Consider the following 16,059-nt stretch of genomic DNA (forward strand, 5'->3'; position numbering starts at 1 on the left):
ATTACAATGACTAATCTGTGTTTTGATTGATTTGATGCATGACTGGTGATACGATTCAATGTTCCCTGGGAAATTCCCTGACACATAACAATGTGTCACGGCCAAGGATTGTGATTGACATTTCATATTATGAACTCTCTTATGCCAGCAATCATAACCATTTTTAAATTTTGAAAAATCCTATGTGGATATCACCCTGATTTTCTTTGCATACTATGTACAAGAACAATACAAGTATGGTTACCATTCAACAAAAAATCCAATAAAGCTCCTTAAACAAGGGAGGCAGACAAAGCCTGGTCTTTACAATGTGCTGATGGATATATGACACAGTATCCAGGTCCCACAGAGCTACAGGGATGCTCTAGGCCTCGGCCCCCTGCCCTGCCCAATACAGTGGCCTAATTAAAAGACCATTGAGGATAACCACCTTGACTTTTACAGACCTTATAAATCTATTCTGGAGTGGCCTATTCAGGGGGTCAGAGAAAGGAGGGGTAGCGGGCCAATGCAGACAGGAGAAAGGGTTAGAAGGATGGCAGAAAATGAGAAGGGGTTGACTCTAGGATGCGGAGAAGGTTTGGGAGGGGTAGGGTGGGTGGATGGGCATTCCTCTCCTCCCCCTCACCTCCTGGCTGAGACAATGGCACTCACTAAGAGCCAAGGACCAGAGGGTGTGATAAGGTAATGATAATGTAATGAGGACCAATCATGAGCTGAGCTAAGAGGAGGGCCCCTTAATTTGTCTCTTGAGTGGTAGTTCAGTGACAGATTGATTGCTCTGAGTGAGAATGATGATGTGACACATGCAAAATGGATGTGTCTCTGACAGGAAGAGAACAAGAAAGAGGATGAGAAATCATAAATCAGAATTAATGAAGAATGGAAATGCCTTACCATCCTGTGCTGTTTATATGTCCTACACTCATGCTTTAAATGGTCAAGCTAATTAAAAGATTTTAAGCTATAGCTAAGCTAAAGGTTTTTTGTGTATTTCCACCCACAGACATCACATGTGTATCAAAAAACACTGCAAAGGCCCTTTGGATATCACATTTAGAGGCGACAAAGCCTTTGGGGCAAGTTGGACAAAGCCCCACCTGCTGGTAACAGAAAAAAGTGTGATTTCAGTGGTAATGAGTAACTTCAAAATTAATATAACTCCACATTAATGCATGACATAAAAAGATCCTCAGTTGCTGTTGTTATTTATGATTATTCTACAATTTAAGTTAATCGGCTCAAGAGGCCACTATGTGGAGATAGCCCCAAGCTTGCCCTGAGTAAGGGAAAACAAGAATGCGCATGACCAAAGCCTTTAGTAATTAAAGTTGATGGCACAAATGTCACGTGGGGCTGTGGATCATCTTTTACAGTACAAATTTTAAAGTCTGCCTTTTTTAAGAAAAACTGTAGATCAAATGCCTTGGTGCCACCACCAGCAGCGGGAAATTGTTATAAACTGTTGGTAAAAATAATGCAGAGTAGTTCTCCATGAAGAAATGGCTAAATGCTTGATTGTCACTAGGGCACTTTTTTGCTTCTTATGTGTTATTTGGAGGGGATGGTACTTTCTCAAAAACAGGCTTTCAGAATCTGTAGCATCTTTCCAAGAGAATTACCAAACATGAAAGCAGCGGGAGTCACCTAGACAACTCGGCACAATTGGGCTTGCTCATAGTGACAGTGCATACAAACGGAGAATTGTGCAGCATAACCAGCAAGGTGAGGAGAACAGATATGTGCTCAGTCGGACTATCACCTGTATTAAACTGTGTGGAAAATGTGAAATGGCACTACGTGACCACGACAAGCCTGAACCATCGGATTTTCCGATATTTGGAACAAAGTGTGAGGGCAACTCAAGGTTCCAGAGCCACTATGATGCTCAGCCAGTTTTCAAAGGGACCTCTAGCACAATTTGAGAAAAAGCTGTAGGACTGATGTACGAGGCGTACAAGAAGGAAATAAGCAATTGGCTGGGACATTTCTTGTTGCTATGCAAGTGAATGAAATGACTGATGTGTAATGAATCTCAGCTTGTGCTCGTATTGAGATATACAGTGCCAAACAACACAGTAACAAAACATTTTATGGAGTTTGTGGAAGTGAAGATAAAACCTCTGTGGGCTTTTCTAACACCATCAAATGTGTACTGGAGCCACTAAAGTTAGAGGATACGTTGATTGCACAAACATATCATGGTGTGATGACTGGGAATATTCATGGCATACAGACCTTGATAAAGGAAACCTATCAAAACGCCTACTTTGTGCATTACTATGCACACATGCAAAATCTCGCTCTGCATCAGCAGCACTCTGCCAGGGTGCCCCTTTTGAGAAGGTTTTTTGCAGACCTAACCACTCTCACCACCTTCTCAGCGTTTCCAAAGCTAGTTGGAGCCCTTGCAGAAGCAACACAAAGACGCTTTCCAAAGCCAGCAAGAACATACATACACAGCCAAGATGGGATGAGGCCACCATTAGCAAGGCATCCAGGCTTTCCATAAAAAAAGCTACAGCTATTGAAATTCTCCTAATGCCAGAGGGAAATTTGAAAATATGTGCAAATTGAAATATTTGCAGACGAGTCACCATTACAGCACCAGTTATCACTGCTACACTAGTTGACAGTTCAACTGGTGTTTGTTAAATCCTCTCCTACCCCAGAAGTGCAGAAAAACGTGGCCCCTGGGGATCTAGGAGAACTTGAAGACTGAGTTGACCATGCCGTACCACTACTCAATGGGAAGACGGTCCTGTCGTTGCTATCATCCATCTACGAAAACAAGTTGGACTAGGCTTTTGCAGACTGCCAGGCTGTTAAAAATCATCCTAACAACTCCCATGACAACATCTGAGTCAGAAAAGAGCTTCTCCACTCTAAAAAGAATAAAAACTTGATGTGCTGGCCATGCACTCAACTAAGAATAAACTGATGAGCAGCTACAGGATTTTTTAAGCAAAGTCATTGAAAAGTTTGCTAAGCAGAAGAACCACTGTGCCTCCTTTCTCTTCAAGTGATATTAGAATTGGTGGAGTGAAAGATTTTTAGTTTATCTTGCTGTTATAGCATACTCTCATTACATCAGGTTACTTTTTTAATAGTCATGCCTTGATGTTGCAGTGAATCAAAGGCTTGGTACAAACCTCACTGGCGCGAAATGGTTTAACCCGGTGTATGGGGACACACTTAGGGCGGGTTCACACCTAAAGGTCTGGGTAATGAATCAAACCAATGTGAGGATGATACATTGTTTCAATTTTCTAACTGGTCTGGTTTGTGTTCACAAAGGCAAAATTCAAACAGTCCACAAATCTTAACAAGTCATGTGGTGGAAAAGTCGTTTGATTACTGCTTTTACAGTTGGTGGGTAAAAAGACAACAAACCCTTCCAAATTTCCACCTGGATATTCATGTTACCGTTGGTCTGGAGTGCACATCAGCAGACTTTAGAGTGCCATATATATGATGGTCTCGTAAAACAGCAGCTTTTAAATAATTTAATAATGCAGCCGTTTGGAAGAAGAAACTCTGCGTAAGACGGTTTTATCACAGATCATACCATGACTTGTTTGCATTTGCCATACAAAGTGGACAAGTGAAGTAGTTGCCATCATGCAAAAAATGTACTTGACTAGTAAAGGAATCATAAAAACATCTCATGTTTACAGAATCCATATGTATCTTCTTGAATGAACGCATTAATGCCTATATATCTCTACATACATAAAAATCTGTTCAATATTTCAAAAGGTGCCGACCTTTCATCAAGAATAAATATGACGTATAATAATAATCAGTCTATTACTATTATATATTGTATGGATTGTATGTTTTTAGGATTTTTATAGTATCTCTTTCATATTTTCATTGTAATTTTTCTATTCTCTATATTCATATTGAAAATCAAGCGTTTCATCTTCTGCTCCATGGGAGGTTTCTGTCCTCCTTGAGCTCGCCTTAGGACACCTGTTACCGTTTGACAGGTGTAGCGCCCAAGTCAAACTCCCCACCTTCTTCACCTCTTCTGTTCTTGACTACTGCAGTAGTATGCATTTCTTTTTATTTCCTCTTAATGTGTTTATTGTACGTACCAAACACCAAGGCAAGTTGGCAAAATCTGAAAACCTACTTAATAATGTAATAAAATCTATTCTAGTAATATATTAAATAGTACAGTAATATTATAGTACTATTTTACATGACACATACAATGGCAGCTTCCCGTGATTGGTTTGAATGGTGTTTACACCAGAAATTAACCACTACAGAGCTCACTTGACAGTGGTCTGAGACCACCCCTTCGAGGTGGACCATAGTGCGGTTGTTTGAGTCCGGCGTTCACACCAACCCAAACGGGTAAGAGGTAAACCCTCCAGAGTTTGATTCAATTGGACTAAAAGAGGTTGGTGTGAACACATCCTCATTTTCTTGAAATCACGGGGATGCCCTCCCTCTTCCTCAAGTCGTCTTCTGCTCCGCACATTCAGTTCAAACATGCATTTGTGCCAAATGCCACTTCTCTCCTGCTATTGCTGTCCTTCAGCGTGCCAGCAGTGTTTGTATGACTATCCCATCGCCTCATTTTGCCTAGTCCTGCAGTGTCTTGTAGTCTAAGGTAGAGCTGCTGACTATTGCTCATTTTCCTTACCAGATCACAGCAGTAAGTAAGCAGCACCTTCTGTACAAAGCTTAAGAGCTTGAGAGCTATTGTGGTTTAAAAAGTTTTTTGAAGCAGATGCTTCATTTTTGTCTGTCATAGATGGCTGAGAACATGCATCAATATCACGACTGTACGATACTATAGTATATAATGATACAAATACCTTTAAGTTAAAGTGGCACCAGTACATTTTCATTGCATATTCATGAATATAGATAAGACATTTTCTTCACTCTGTTGCCTCTTGACATTACACTAGAGGAAGTGTGGCAGCAACAGTGTATAATCAATAGCTTCACCTTTGATTTTGACACCCAATAAGACAAAAGTTAACACAGGCTGGCAGAACTTACACAGCTGACATGAGAGACTTCTCTTTATCATCAGCACTTAATTTCATCACAGCTATGAACACGATGAATGGTAACAAATGAAATGGCTTTCTTAATAAATAATTACTTTGTATCTAAATTCAGCTCTTGTTTTAGGTTAATGGATACATGACATGCTATGAAAAGCACATTAGAGAAAAGAAATTGGGCCAACACAATAAAACAAAACAAAAAAAAACTTGCAGAGAGACAGCATTAAAAATACAACATTAGTGATGAACCACTGGGTATACTGAGTAACCTTGAGTACATACCTCAATACTGAACTGTTTTCTCTTGAGCTTAAAGGCCAGGTCCTTGTGGTCAGGGAGTTTACTTGCCAGACAGTTCAGGTGAGGTACTTGGCGTACATGTAGCAGGCCTGTGAAGGACAGTGAAAACAGATTAAAACTGAATGGGCTGAACAGTGCATAAAAACTACAGTAAAAGTACATGCAACAACTACCCCTAAGAATTCAGCCAACATTTATTATACCCAGTACACCTATTTTGAAGGAATATTGATCTCTTCTAGGGGTGGATCATAGGTTTATCAATCTGACTTCACATGTGGATGATTTGTTTGTTAAATACATTTAAGTCTTCATTTGTTTAATGTATAATAGACAATTTCTATTTAACTGTTTTTATTGGCAGTCCTCTTCCTTTATCCCTGCCGGATGCATGGGTGTACTGTAAAGGAAATTTGCCAATTAAAGGACACATTACAGCAATGACGAACTGAAAGCAAATTTACAAGCTAGGGATTCCTGCAAAGGAAAGGACAGAAGCAAGCTCTGGAGGATTTTTTCTCTCCTTGTTTCTCATTTCCCGTCACCACAAAGTTACATTTTCATAAAACTGGAAAAGTACTGTAGAAGTGGGTTGGTATAAATGAGCGTGAGAGAGAAAAGAAGAGATCGAGGGAGTAATGGAGAAAGGGAGACAGACAGAGAAAGTGGGGGATGGTGGGTTCTCTCCTCTGTGCACTTGGGTGATTTCCCCTTGCTTGATTTGCAGTGACAGGCTTCCCAGCATGCTTTGAGCAGCCCTGAACTGCTGCCGCAAACACGCACGCACGCGCATCCGCACGCACTCTCACACTCGTACCAGATGCGTTTGCACTCATGAACACACATCAAAACAATCATGCACATAAATGTATTTCATAACCCAACCAGAATTTCTCTGGCTGGTTAAGCAGAGGGCAAATATATTCGTGAACATGAAATTCAAATAATATTAATACCAAATTCCAAAGAGCATTTTTGTAATACAAAAATCATTTTTGAAAAAAACAATGCACTACAACACTGAATGGGTTTACATACCACCTGCCTTTATAATGCAGAGGAATGTGATCACTATGGGATGTGTTATCTAAATAAAACATGCTGTCGGATGAAACCAAAATCTGCCATTGAATGTTTTTACTCCTCATCCCTTCATCTGTCACAACTAGGGCTGTCTAACCCGAGGAGGGGAGGGAGAGGAGAAATGAGAGGAAAAGCGCAAGAGTGGGAGAGTTCGAGAGGCACGGCTAAAAATACCCACTCGCTTAAACTGACCTTTATGCGTGAAGAGTGAGAGTGATAGAAAAGAGGAAAGCAAACGGGAGAAAGAGGGGATGGCAAAACCGTAAAGGAAAAGTGATGGTAAGGACCGGGAGAGCAGAGACAAACTATGTCACCCCCACACTCCTCTTTCTTCGCTTCCATCTCTCTAATCGTCCCTTACCGGTGTCCTCATCCCCTACTGAAAGCCTTGCCCTCCATTTATTAGCAGAACATGCTGGCCATGGAGACATTGAGCGAGGGACAGAGAGATAGGGGCAGAGAGGAAGAGAGAGTGATGGTGAGAATATCGATTCCCCAGTGTTGGTCTGCTCTGCTCCAGAGCCTCAGGGGTATGGGACTGGGGATGGAGAGGGGGCGAGGCGAGAGGGAGAGAGGCTCTGCTGGGGGGGGTGGGGGGGGGGGGGGGGGGGGGGGGGGGGGGGGGGGGGGGGGGGGGGGGGGGGGGGGGGGGGGGGGTGAGGGTGCGAGGGAGAGGGGGTACAGCGTGGCAGCTGAATCCCCCCCGGCCTGTCTACTGAGGAGCACGTCTGATTGAGCAGCAGCACACTAACTTGCACTGACAGCCTGGCCTGCAAGGGGGCTGCCCTGCCTCCATCCACAGCCCAGCCCCAGCCTTAATGCACTGCCTGTGTGTGTTTGTTGGAACAGAGACAGAAAGATAAGCGAGTGTGTGTGTTCTTACCATGGTAATCTTTGTAGAGTGGGTTGGTCTCTCTCTCTGAGCCTTTGAATGATTCCAGGGCTATGGCATTGTCACATAGCCTGGTTATGCTGCCCATTAGAGCTCTGTCCTGTAGGACCAAGAGAGAGAAACGGGGGGGGGGGGGGGGGGGGGGGGGGGGGGAGAGAAATGAGCAGGTAATTAAAAGCCTCCTGACGTGCCATCAGTGTTGCAATTAAATTAGGTCATCATTTCCCGTGGCCAGGTCATTTCTGCCTACGGCTTGGGTGAGGGTGATGAGGTATAGAGGGGAAAGAGCAGTGATAGGGGTTATACAGGTGATGTTGGGGGCAGGCTAATGTACATGAGGCATACATCTACGAAAGTGGCATGGGAAATGTCAATGGCAACACGCTGAAATTATTTTCCTTTATTAAACAACAATTCCAACGAAAAAATGCTCACAGTTGGTGCACGCTCTCAAACCGGCACACAGCAGGGGAGGATAGAGAGGAAGTGGGAGAAAGCAGCAGAGGCGTGATGAGCAGAGCTCCCCCTACTGGTTAGGTCAGTGACTTGATGAGAAAGGGGGAGGGGGGGAGGGGGGATATAGTAGATAAAAAGAATGAAGGAGAAATATACAAAAGGGTGGAGGCAGAGGGTGATGGGGGTAGAGAGGAGGGAGAGAGAGGGACACTGGTATGGAGAGAAACAGGGAGTCCTGCATTATTAATTCCTTTGCCTCCTGAATCATTCACATCCTTCTCTCTGTGTTGGCTGCCACAGCCTAATGCAGTTTTCATGCCTTCATGTCTTTCCCCCACTCTTTCTTCTTCCTTTTCCTTTTTGTCCTACTTTTAAAGTATGCATATCCCACCAGTCAGGGCCACCAGCACTTAAAGGGTATCTGAGGTAACTCTAATGCAGCAATTAAAGCCATTGGAAGAGTTTGGAACGGTTCAGTATGGCCAATAGTGTCTGTGCGAGTTAGAGGGTCAGCTAAAACATCGGCTGTGCTAGTCTGTCCAGGCCATAATAATTCTTCTGTGTTTACTTAAATACAAAGATGAGGATCCTTGGCAAAGACTCAAAAGTGTCAAAGTCAGAGTAAGCCAAAGTGTCCACACAGTGCTGCTGAGCACAGTGGCAGAAGGGCAGAGTGGCGTCAGGAAGACATGCACGTGCTCCACAGCTCCTCGAGTTTAAGGAGGTGATCAGGGAAATTCTCACCTCAACTATTTAAAAGAAAATCTAATTCATAATTGATAAGGGGCTCAAACAAGATTAACTCCAGTCTATGCTGGCTCAAGTAGCTGAGATTCCAACAGTATAAATCCCCTGAACACCCTGGGCCTCAGCTGACTATCACTGAATGACAGGACGTAGGGAGAGCCCAGCGTCCATCTTAGCCTGCAGTATCTTAATCTTGACTAAACCACAGTCCCTCAATGTAACCAGTTACTGATGAACCCCAATTTTATCACAAGTGTTTGGCTCAGTCGGTTTTGTTTGGCTCTATGGCTCAGTGCTGTACTTTTTGAAAACGTGTGTCAAACAAGGAGAAATCCACACAAAATTAATTCTGAATCATCATTCTGAAGGAGGCAGGGATGACTTGATGATCTGTCTAATGTCTTGGGAGAGTAAAGTCTATATATGAGACAAAATTATCACCACTTAAGTTGCAGTTTACGTGAATGTCTTTCCAGACAGTGAAACTTGGAATGAAGTAGGGTTTTTTTTGGCTAAATGGAAGTTATCACTAAATTGACGATACACATGTTTGATTCCAGTGAATATACATACAATATACACACTCACAGCATCACGATTAGTTAGGCTAGCTCCAATATGTTGTTTGCAGTCACGTGATTCCGATGGCGCTTGAAATTCAGAATGAGGCAGGAAGTGAAAGGCAGAATGGACGAGATGAAGGAAAGCCCGTTCTGTGCTAGTTGGAATCGCCCAATCCATTCTTAAATGATGGCTAAAAACCTATCTTGAGATCACAATTACGTCAAAAGTGTCACCTATTCAGTTTCCAACCAGCTGAGAATACGGCCACAATCTCCCTTTCTGTTCCTGAGTTATGGTGTTGAGTAATGGCCAAAACAGTGTTTTTACCATTAAACATCTTGTGAAATGTTGTCATTATTCTTGAGTTATGGCCAAAAATGTTTTGTGAGGTCACAGTAACCTTTGCACACCAAATTCTACTCAGTTCACCCTAGAGTCCAAGTAAACAAGATGTTCCTGAGATATCGCATGAATGAGACAGACAGAATGCCTCTAGCCACAGCTATCGTGGAGGCAATCAAATCTAACTGAAATGATCAGTTGCAGCAACTGTGATGATTAGATGGTTACATGCTCTGGTTTAAAACTTGCGATGTAAATATACTAAAGAAATACATATAATAACAATTTTACAATTCAAAATATTACAAAGTACTGTTGGACATTTACAATGAACAACCACGGAGTAACATTAATAATGAAAACAGTTTTATGACTGATTACTGTAATCATTTCAGGAATTTTCAAGTGAGAGGATTTGCTGCATGTGACAGTAAATCAAATATCTTTGGGTTTTTGGACAGTTTTTTGGGTGGTCCTGGGAAGTTGTGAGGGCCAATTTTCAGGACTTCTTTATTATTTCATACAACAAAATATTAATCGAGTAACCAAGAAAATTATTAGCAGATTACTCATTAGGGCTGAACGATTTTGAAAAAATATCTAATTGCGATTATATGAACTAATATGGCAATTACGATGTGATATTAGAGGGAATTAACGTTTTTTCAGCAGTATTCTAATTTCTATTGAAAAACATTAAAATAATTTTTTTGTGATTTTTGCAGTTTTGTCTCTACCAAAGAATAAGATGTTTTCTTATGTCTGTAGAATATGGGGCAGGACATCTTTTCAGCACGGCTCTACTTAATTTAAAATGGTATTGTGTCACACACATCGCCTTTAACAAATGTAGTGATTTCAATAAAATTTTCATTAATTGTGTAGCCCTAAAATTGATGGTAAATTTCTGTAGGGGCTGACAGGTTATAAAGGCTTTGTAGCCACACCACAGAACTAAACTGCCTGACTAGTCCAAACCCTGAGTCTAAATATTTGCATAGGTCCAGACATGACTTGAGGAGGTGAGGTGTATATTGATGCAAGATTTTGTGTTTGTGTGTGTTTACTTGTGGGGATGGGGATGGCAGCAAGAGACAGTATGATGGAGGAGGACTGGGCTAGGACAAGTCTAGTTAATGTTTCAGATGGACTGTGGCACTGGGCTGCTGTGAGGAGGCTTTCAGTGAGTTGCTCAACTTCCCAAGCTGCTCAATAATGGATAGCGAGTCCAGTGCGGTCTTGGCCAGCTAGCCCACTGCTACTAGTCTAGACAGTCTTGCAAAGGCCACAGTCTGTTAACTAAGCTAATTATCGAAGCAAAGGCACTGGCAAAAGACGCTCTGTTTAAATGTCATTTCTTAAAATACCACACACCACTGTTGTCATTAGCTTAGAGTGAGCAGCCTGCACACCTTGGTGACCTCAGCTGATCAATTAGAATCTTTTCTTATGACAAGGGCATCAAGTGCGACTAAACTAATCATGAGGTCATTTCATAGATGCCCATTTTAACAGCCTCTCATTACCTCCATGTTGGCTTAGTCACCCAACACCTGATTCTGTCCAAAATTTCCCCCTCTCCTCGTCTTCCCCCGCTTATTCACTTCACTCCCCAGGGTGGAGAAGGGGGAGGAGAGAGATTAAGGGTTTGGAGGCCAGGCCAGAGAGGGACAAGGGGACCGCTCCCACCACAGCTGACATCTGCTAGTTAGCCACTCTACCTTTTTTGACTAGGCCAATGCCGCTGCGCGCTGAGCATATAGGCTTGGAGCCAGAGCATGTTGTGACAACACAGCTGTTCTGAAAGTTAAGCACAGACATATATCTTTGTATAAAGGATCACAGATATTGCAGCTTCCGTGCTTTCGTGAATGAGGAAATATGAGGAAGAGTGGTGTTTAAAGTGCAGTCAAGATAAAACGTTTTGGTAGAAAGTCTCAGATGGCTTTTCTTGTGAGTGTGCTTCTACGGTCGACTGTCTGGGGGAGGGCTGTGGTTTGCCATATGCCTCAGCAGATGACTCTACCTTCACACTGAGAGGCCAGACTGTACACAGACGCATGTATGCAGACTCATACCCCCCAAACACACACACACAAACACAGCCAGAGACACACACAACTACAAGGATAGATATTTGTATTAGGGAAAAAAGGCATACACACCGCACACTCTCATTGTGTACAGCTTCAAGTAATTACAAGCCCAAACAAACAAACATAGATTTAGAGGCCTTTGAATGAAGTGTGCACTCGACTGGTTCTGTTGGTGGAGCGATGCGTGGGGAAAGAGGCCCCTCGCAGGCCTGAGTTATACCAGGGTGACACTGAACCACAGGGTAAAGATAAGGCCACACTACAAAAGACTTCAAACTTTGTACTCCATTAATCAACAAGGCGAAGCAAAACTACATTGGCCAAACATCAACCCATGCCCAAAAAAATCCTACCTGTCTGTTATCTGTAAATTCAAGTCAATTCAAGTTTAGCACGGTATTTATCCCTCTGGTGGCAATCTAAGGTAAGTGGTTTAGGACAAAACAGGGAAGCAGAGATGAAGAGGTTAAAGAAGACAATAAAGCAGAACTCTCTGCTGTTGACTTGTATGCCTTTAATATCGTGGTATTCTTGGAGTATCACACATCTCAGAAACTACTGATAAACTGTTCTCAACTTGTTTAAACTAGCATAAAAAGTGGATTCATCAGCTATATATCAAATCAGCAAGTAATCGCTAATCAGATATATTGTATTCTAAGTGCACGCTGATGCTCACGAACGGTTCAGAGTTGTCCTCATGCGTCAAACCTTGTCTTACCTGGATGAGATGTGAAGGCACAGTGACCACCGCAACTGACAGCGATGACCTCAGCAAAGCACGCAGTCCATAGAGGAAGGTGGTGAGGGCGTGGCCGCTTGTAGGGTTGTCACGGCAACACAGGTCATCGCCCCACAGAGCTGAGCCGAGAGAGTGAAGCCCAATTCGCAGGATGTTACGTGACTTTGACTATAAGAAAGAACAAGCGAGAAGAAGGGGTCAGGAGTCCTAAATATGTGTACAAAGCCATGCAAATATGTAATTTTCTGCAGAAGCACACATACATCCTTATGCAGTAATACAGTTTGATTAATTTCAAGTTCTCACAGTGCATCTAAAGATTTACAGATTGCTGCTTTTTGTTTTTTTTTGGAAAGGTGCTGTTTTGAATAGTATTTTCAAACTCTGAGAGAGAGGGACTGGACAGTCTGCTCACCAGCACAGACGATCGGAACACAGTGCCCAAACGTGACTGGACACAACTGCCCAATCACAGAGGCCATCTGACACACGCACAATGGACCTGTCAGACAGGCTTCCAATATGGCCGCCACCCAGAAACCCCAGCACATTCTTGGCACAACAGCGATGCTCTGCAGCCAAGGGGGCCTGGGTAAGGGTGGAGTGCCTTCCCTTGAAACCCCCCCACCCCACCACAAGAGATCAACTGAAACCCACCCTCATGAAGACGGCGAAAAAAGTGGCCAAACAGTCGTGGGATATATATCACTGAAACTGAGAGAATGGAGGAGCCTGTCCAAACTGTGAGAGGTTTTTAACCTTTGGTACAATTGCCTTTTATTTGCGGTTTCTTCAGGATGGCTTCTGATTGCTGAGGTGAGAGCCAACAGCAATTAACAAAGCTCTGGCCTAAAAATCTGCTCACTTTTTTCTTTTTTTTTTCACCCCCCAACCTCTCCTCTCCATTCTCCCTCCCCCTCTATTATCTTGACTCTCCTAAAAATCTCCTCTGCCCCACTCCCCATCGCTTCCTCTCCCAACAGTATGACCTAAGCTTCGTTTGGATCTGGATCAGAATCACAGGCATCTAAGAAAAATAAACCCCATTGTTTCTGGAAGTTTTTCACAGTAGGCTCATAGTTTCCCAAAGCAGGACTCTCACAGTGGACTGTACATTCATCTTCCTCTACACAATTCAACACCAATGCAACATCTCTAAACCTTGCTTTACTGAAGCATTAGTGCTGTGTGTGTGCCTTTGTCATTATTAGATATGCCCTTTCTTTGTTTAGCAGGCTTTGCCTACACAAGTCTTGGGGACCACAAAATTAGAAATCTATTTCTATGTCTGCAGCCCAGCAGGGGGGAACTGTGGTAACAAGACTGTTGCTGTGGCATCAGGAGGCGAGACCAAACTTAACTCCTATAGTTTAGCCTATAGAAAATTCAGGGAACAATGCCAGTAGGGTCCAGCCAAGGACCAGAGGCCAGCCATATAGGCTACAGCAGCCTGGGACCACAACCTAATCACCAGCCAGTCTGCGGAGAATCACAGTCCTGCTGCCACCCCTGTCCCACTCATCTCAAAAGACTCAAAGAAATATACTCAGGGGAGATTAATCCTTGTTCTAATATGTTATTTCAACAACAGTTCTTATCACAGTTCATATGGAATCTGCATTGTTAACAGTCCATGATGAGAGATTAATAAATACTCTCAGAATTTCAATCAACTTTATTATCCCACAAATAAACATATACTCACACACACACACACACACACACACACACACAAACTGACTATAACCCATACTGGGGATTCTTGTGCCAGAGCCCATGTCGCTCTGTGCCGATCTGCATTCCTGGACTGTGCCAACAGCATGTCAGGCGGCCACACTGCTTTAATGATGTCAGCAGTTAATCTGGCGTGTGAGTGACAGCGCTTGGGGAGGGAGGATGGGGGGTACTAGAGGTAAATCCTGTGTGTGAGTGACAGGGGGGAGAGGTGGCTCCAGGTGACGAGCAGAGGGGTCACCAAATGTAGGTGAATAAGGCGCGCACTTACACCCACAGACATGCACATACATACATACATAATATATATATATATATATATATATATATATATACACATACACTGTATATACAGGCCCATCAAAGTGTTAACAGGATTATGCTTGGCCCTTTGGAAAACAGATAGGGCCATGAATGTTTCTGGCATTGTGTAAAGAACTGATGATTATTAAAAAGATGTATGTCAAAGGTAAGACACACACAGCTGGGACACACAGGTGAGGCCAACTCGAGCAGGTGAGAAAGACACCGTGGTTCAAAATGTGACAGAATAGCTTGGGGTCACAGACGGAGATCTGGTATCTCATTTTAAAAAATGATCCTCTAACGCATATCACACATAATGATCTAAATGTACAATAGTTTGACTGGGCTCATAGTAATTAGTGAGGCTACAAGCAGTCATTTGCAAACTTATCACATCAACACCAGCTAGTCAAAATGTTCACCTTCAGTGACATTCAGGGAATGCAGAAAAAAATGCACACCTGCCTTTTGTGTTGCATCATTGCTGGCGGCAGTGTAAAGCATGCCTTACTGCATTTCAGCAGTGTTTTTGACTTGTCAATCAAAGAGTCAAAACCACACACACTGAGAGGGGACCTGGTTAAAAGCTTGTGGATTTGTTTATGGGAAATGGACTGATAGGTGATTTTTCTTACAGATATAGAATCAGATCTATAAAAATCTTAATTTGCTTTGTCTCCCATTTTAGCCTAAAATGTTTACACACAGAGTCACAGTATAATTGCTGTTTGGTGAAAGAATGTGTTGGTTTTGTTAAAATGGTTTGCTAATAATTGTAGATGCAAATTTCAATAAGGCTGTAGTTGCAGAAAATATATGGCAATAACTTGAATTTAGTCTGAAACAAATCCAAAGCAGTCATTTACTTATTGGTTCTTACCATGGGAGCTGCTACATCAAAGCCCTCCCTATCTATCACCTCTTGAAGTGTCTTCAGCAACGCAGAGTAGGACTCCAGCATGGTACTGAAAAGAGCACAGGACAGAGTGGACATAGCGGAGAAGACAACCAGAAAGAGAACACAAAAGGGTTATTTAGGACGTGTAAACTGTAATTGAAACCTTTTTGATAAAACTAGGCCAAGCCTATCACCGCAGTAGCTTAATCCTCTATGACTGCAGCATGTTCCTCCTGACTGTGCTTTTCTGGAGCCACTGAAGCAGACAGATGATCCATATCAAGAGATCCAATTAATTTATTTGGTTGATTAAATTACAACATGACTGGTTCTCTGTCAGCTCCCCGAGGATCTGATTGTGCAGAGATAGACAGACAGACAGACAGATGAGATGTGTGTATGCACAATCATGCACACAACAAAGATGATAAGTGAGAAGGAGGGGGGAATTAATGGGCTGATATCTAAAATTAACAGAGAACAGCATTTTGGTGTTTAATCAGGGGTAAGATGTGCACTACTGACAAAGGGCATACAGTACCATCGGAGCAACATTTAGCAACAGTGAAGGGATGGGTTAATGCTGAGCTCACTATGTGCCTATGGGGATAGCCAATAGGAATGTTAACCCCATCTTTTTACACAGGTCCCCTCACTTAAGAACACTCCACCATTGTAATGACCACTCTGTCGTGAGTCACAGTGGGCTGTTATGTCAGTTGTCAATTTGACCTGCAGGCTACAAAAGCTCATACACATAGATTGGTCACACGCCAATTGCCCTGCATAAAGAACAGTAACACACACTTGTGTTGATTACACTTGCACCAAGTATATCCATGTACTCTATTTCAGTTATTCAGCCC

The 16,059-nt window shown here is 42.7% G+C and overlaps 1 protein-coding gene across 6 annotated transcripts in view; it reads right to left on the reverse strand.

Moving 5' to 3' along the window:
• elp4 (elongator acetyltransferase complex subunit 4) overlaps positions 1-16,059 on the reverse strand; it is an 83,970-nt gene that overhangs the window by 56,725 nt on the left and 11,186 nt on the right. For all 6 annotated transcript variants that reach the window (XM_046032100.1, XM_046032099.1, XM_046032096.1 and 3 more), the window contains exons 6-9: positions 15,176-15,260; positions 12,235-12,423; positions 7,300-7,408; positions 5,316-5,422 (exon numbers count right to left, since the gene is read on the reverse strand). In XM_046032100.1, coding sequence (XP_045888056.1) covers positions 5,316-5,422; positions 7,300-7,408; positions 12,235-12,423; positions 15,176-15,260 — 490 coding nt within the window. The remainder of the gene's footprint in view (positions 1-5,315; positions 5,423-7,299; positions 7,409-12,234; positions 12,424-15,175; positions 15,261-16,059) is intronic.

The sequence above is a fragment of the Micropterus dolomieu genome, linkage group LG20, assembly GCF_021292245.1.
Source record: "Micropterus dolomieu isolate WLL.071019.BEF.003 ecotype Adirondacks linkage group LG20, ASM2129224v1, whole genome shotgun sequence".
NCBI lineage: Eukaryota > Metazoa > Chordata > Actinopteri > Centrarchiformes > Centrarchidae > Micropterus > Micropterus dolomieu.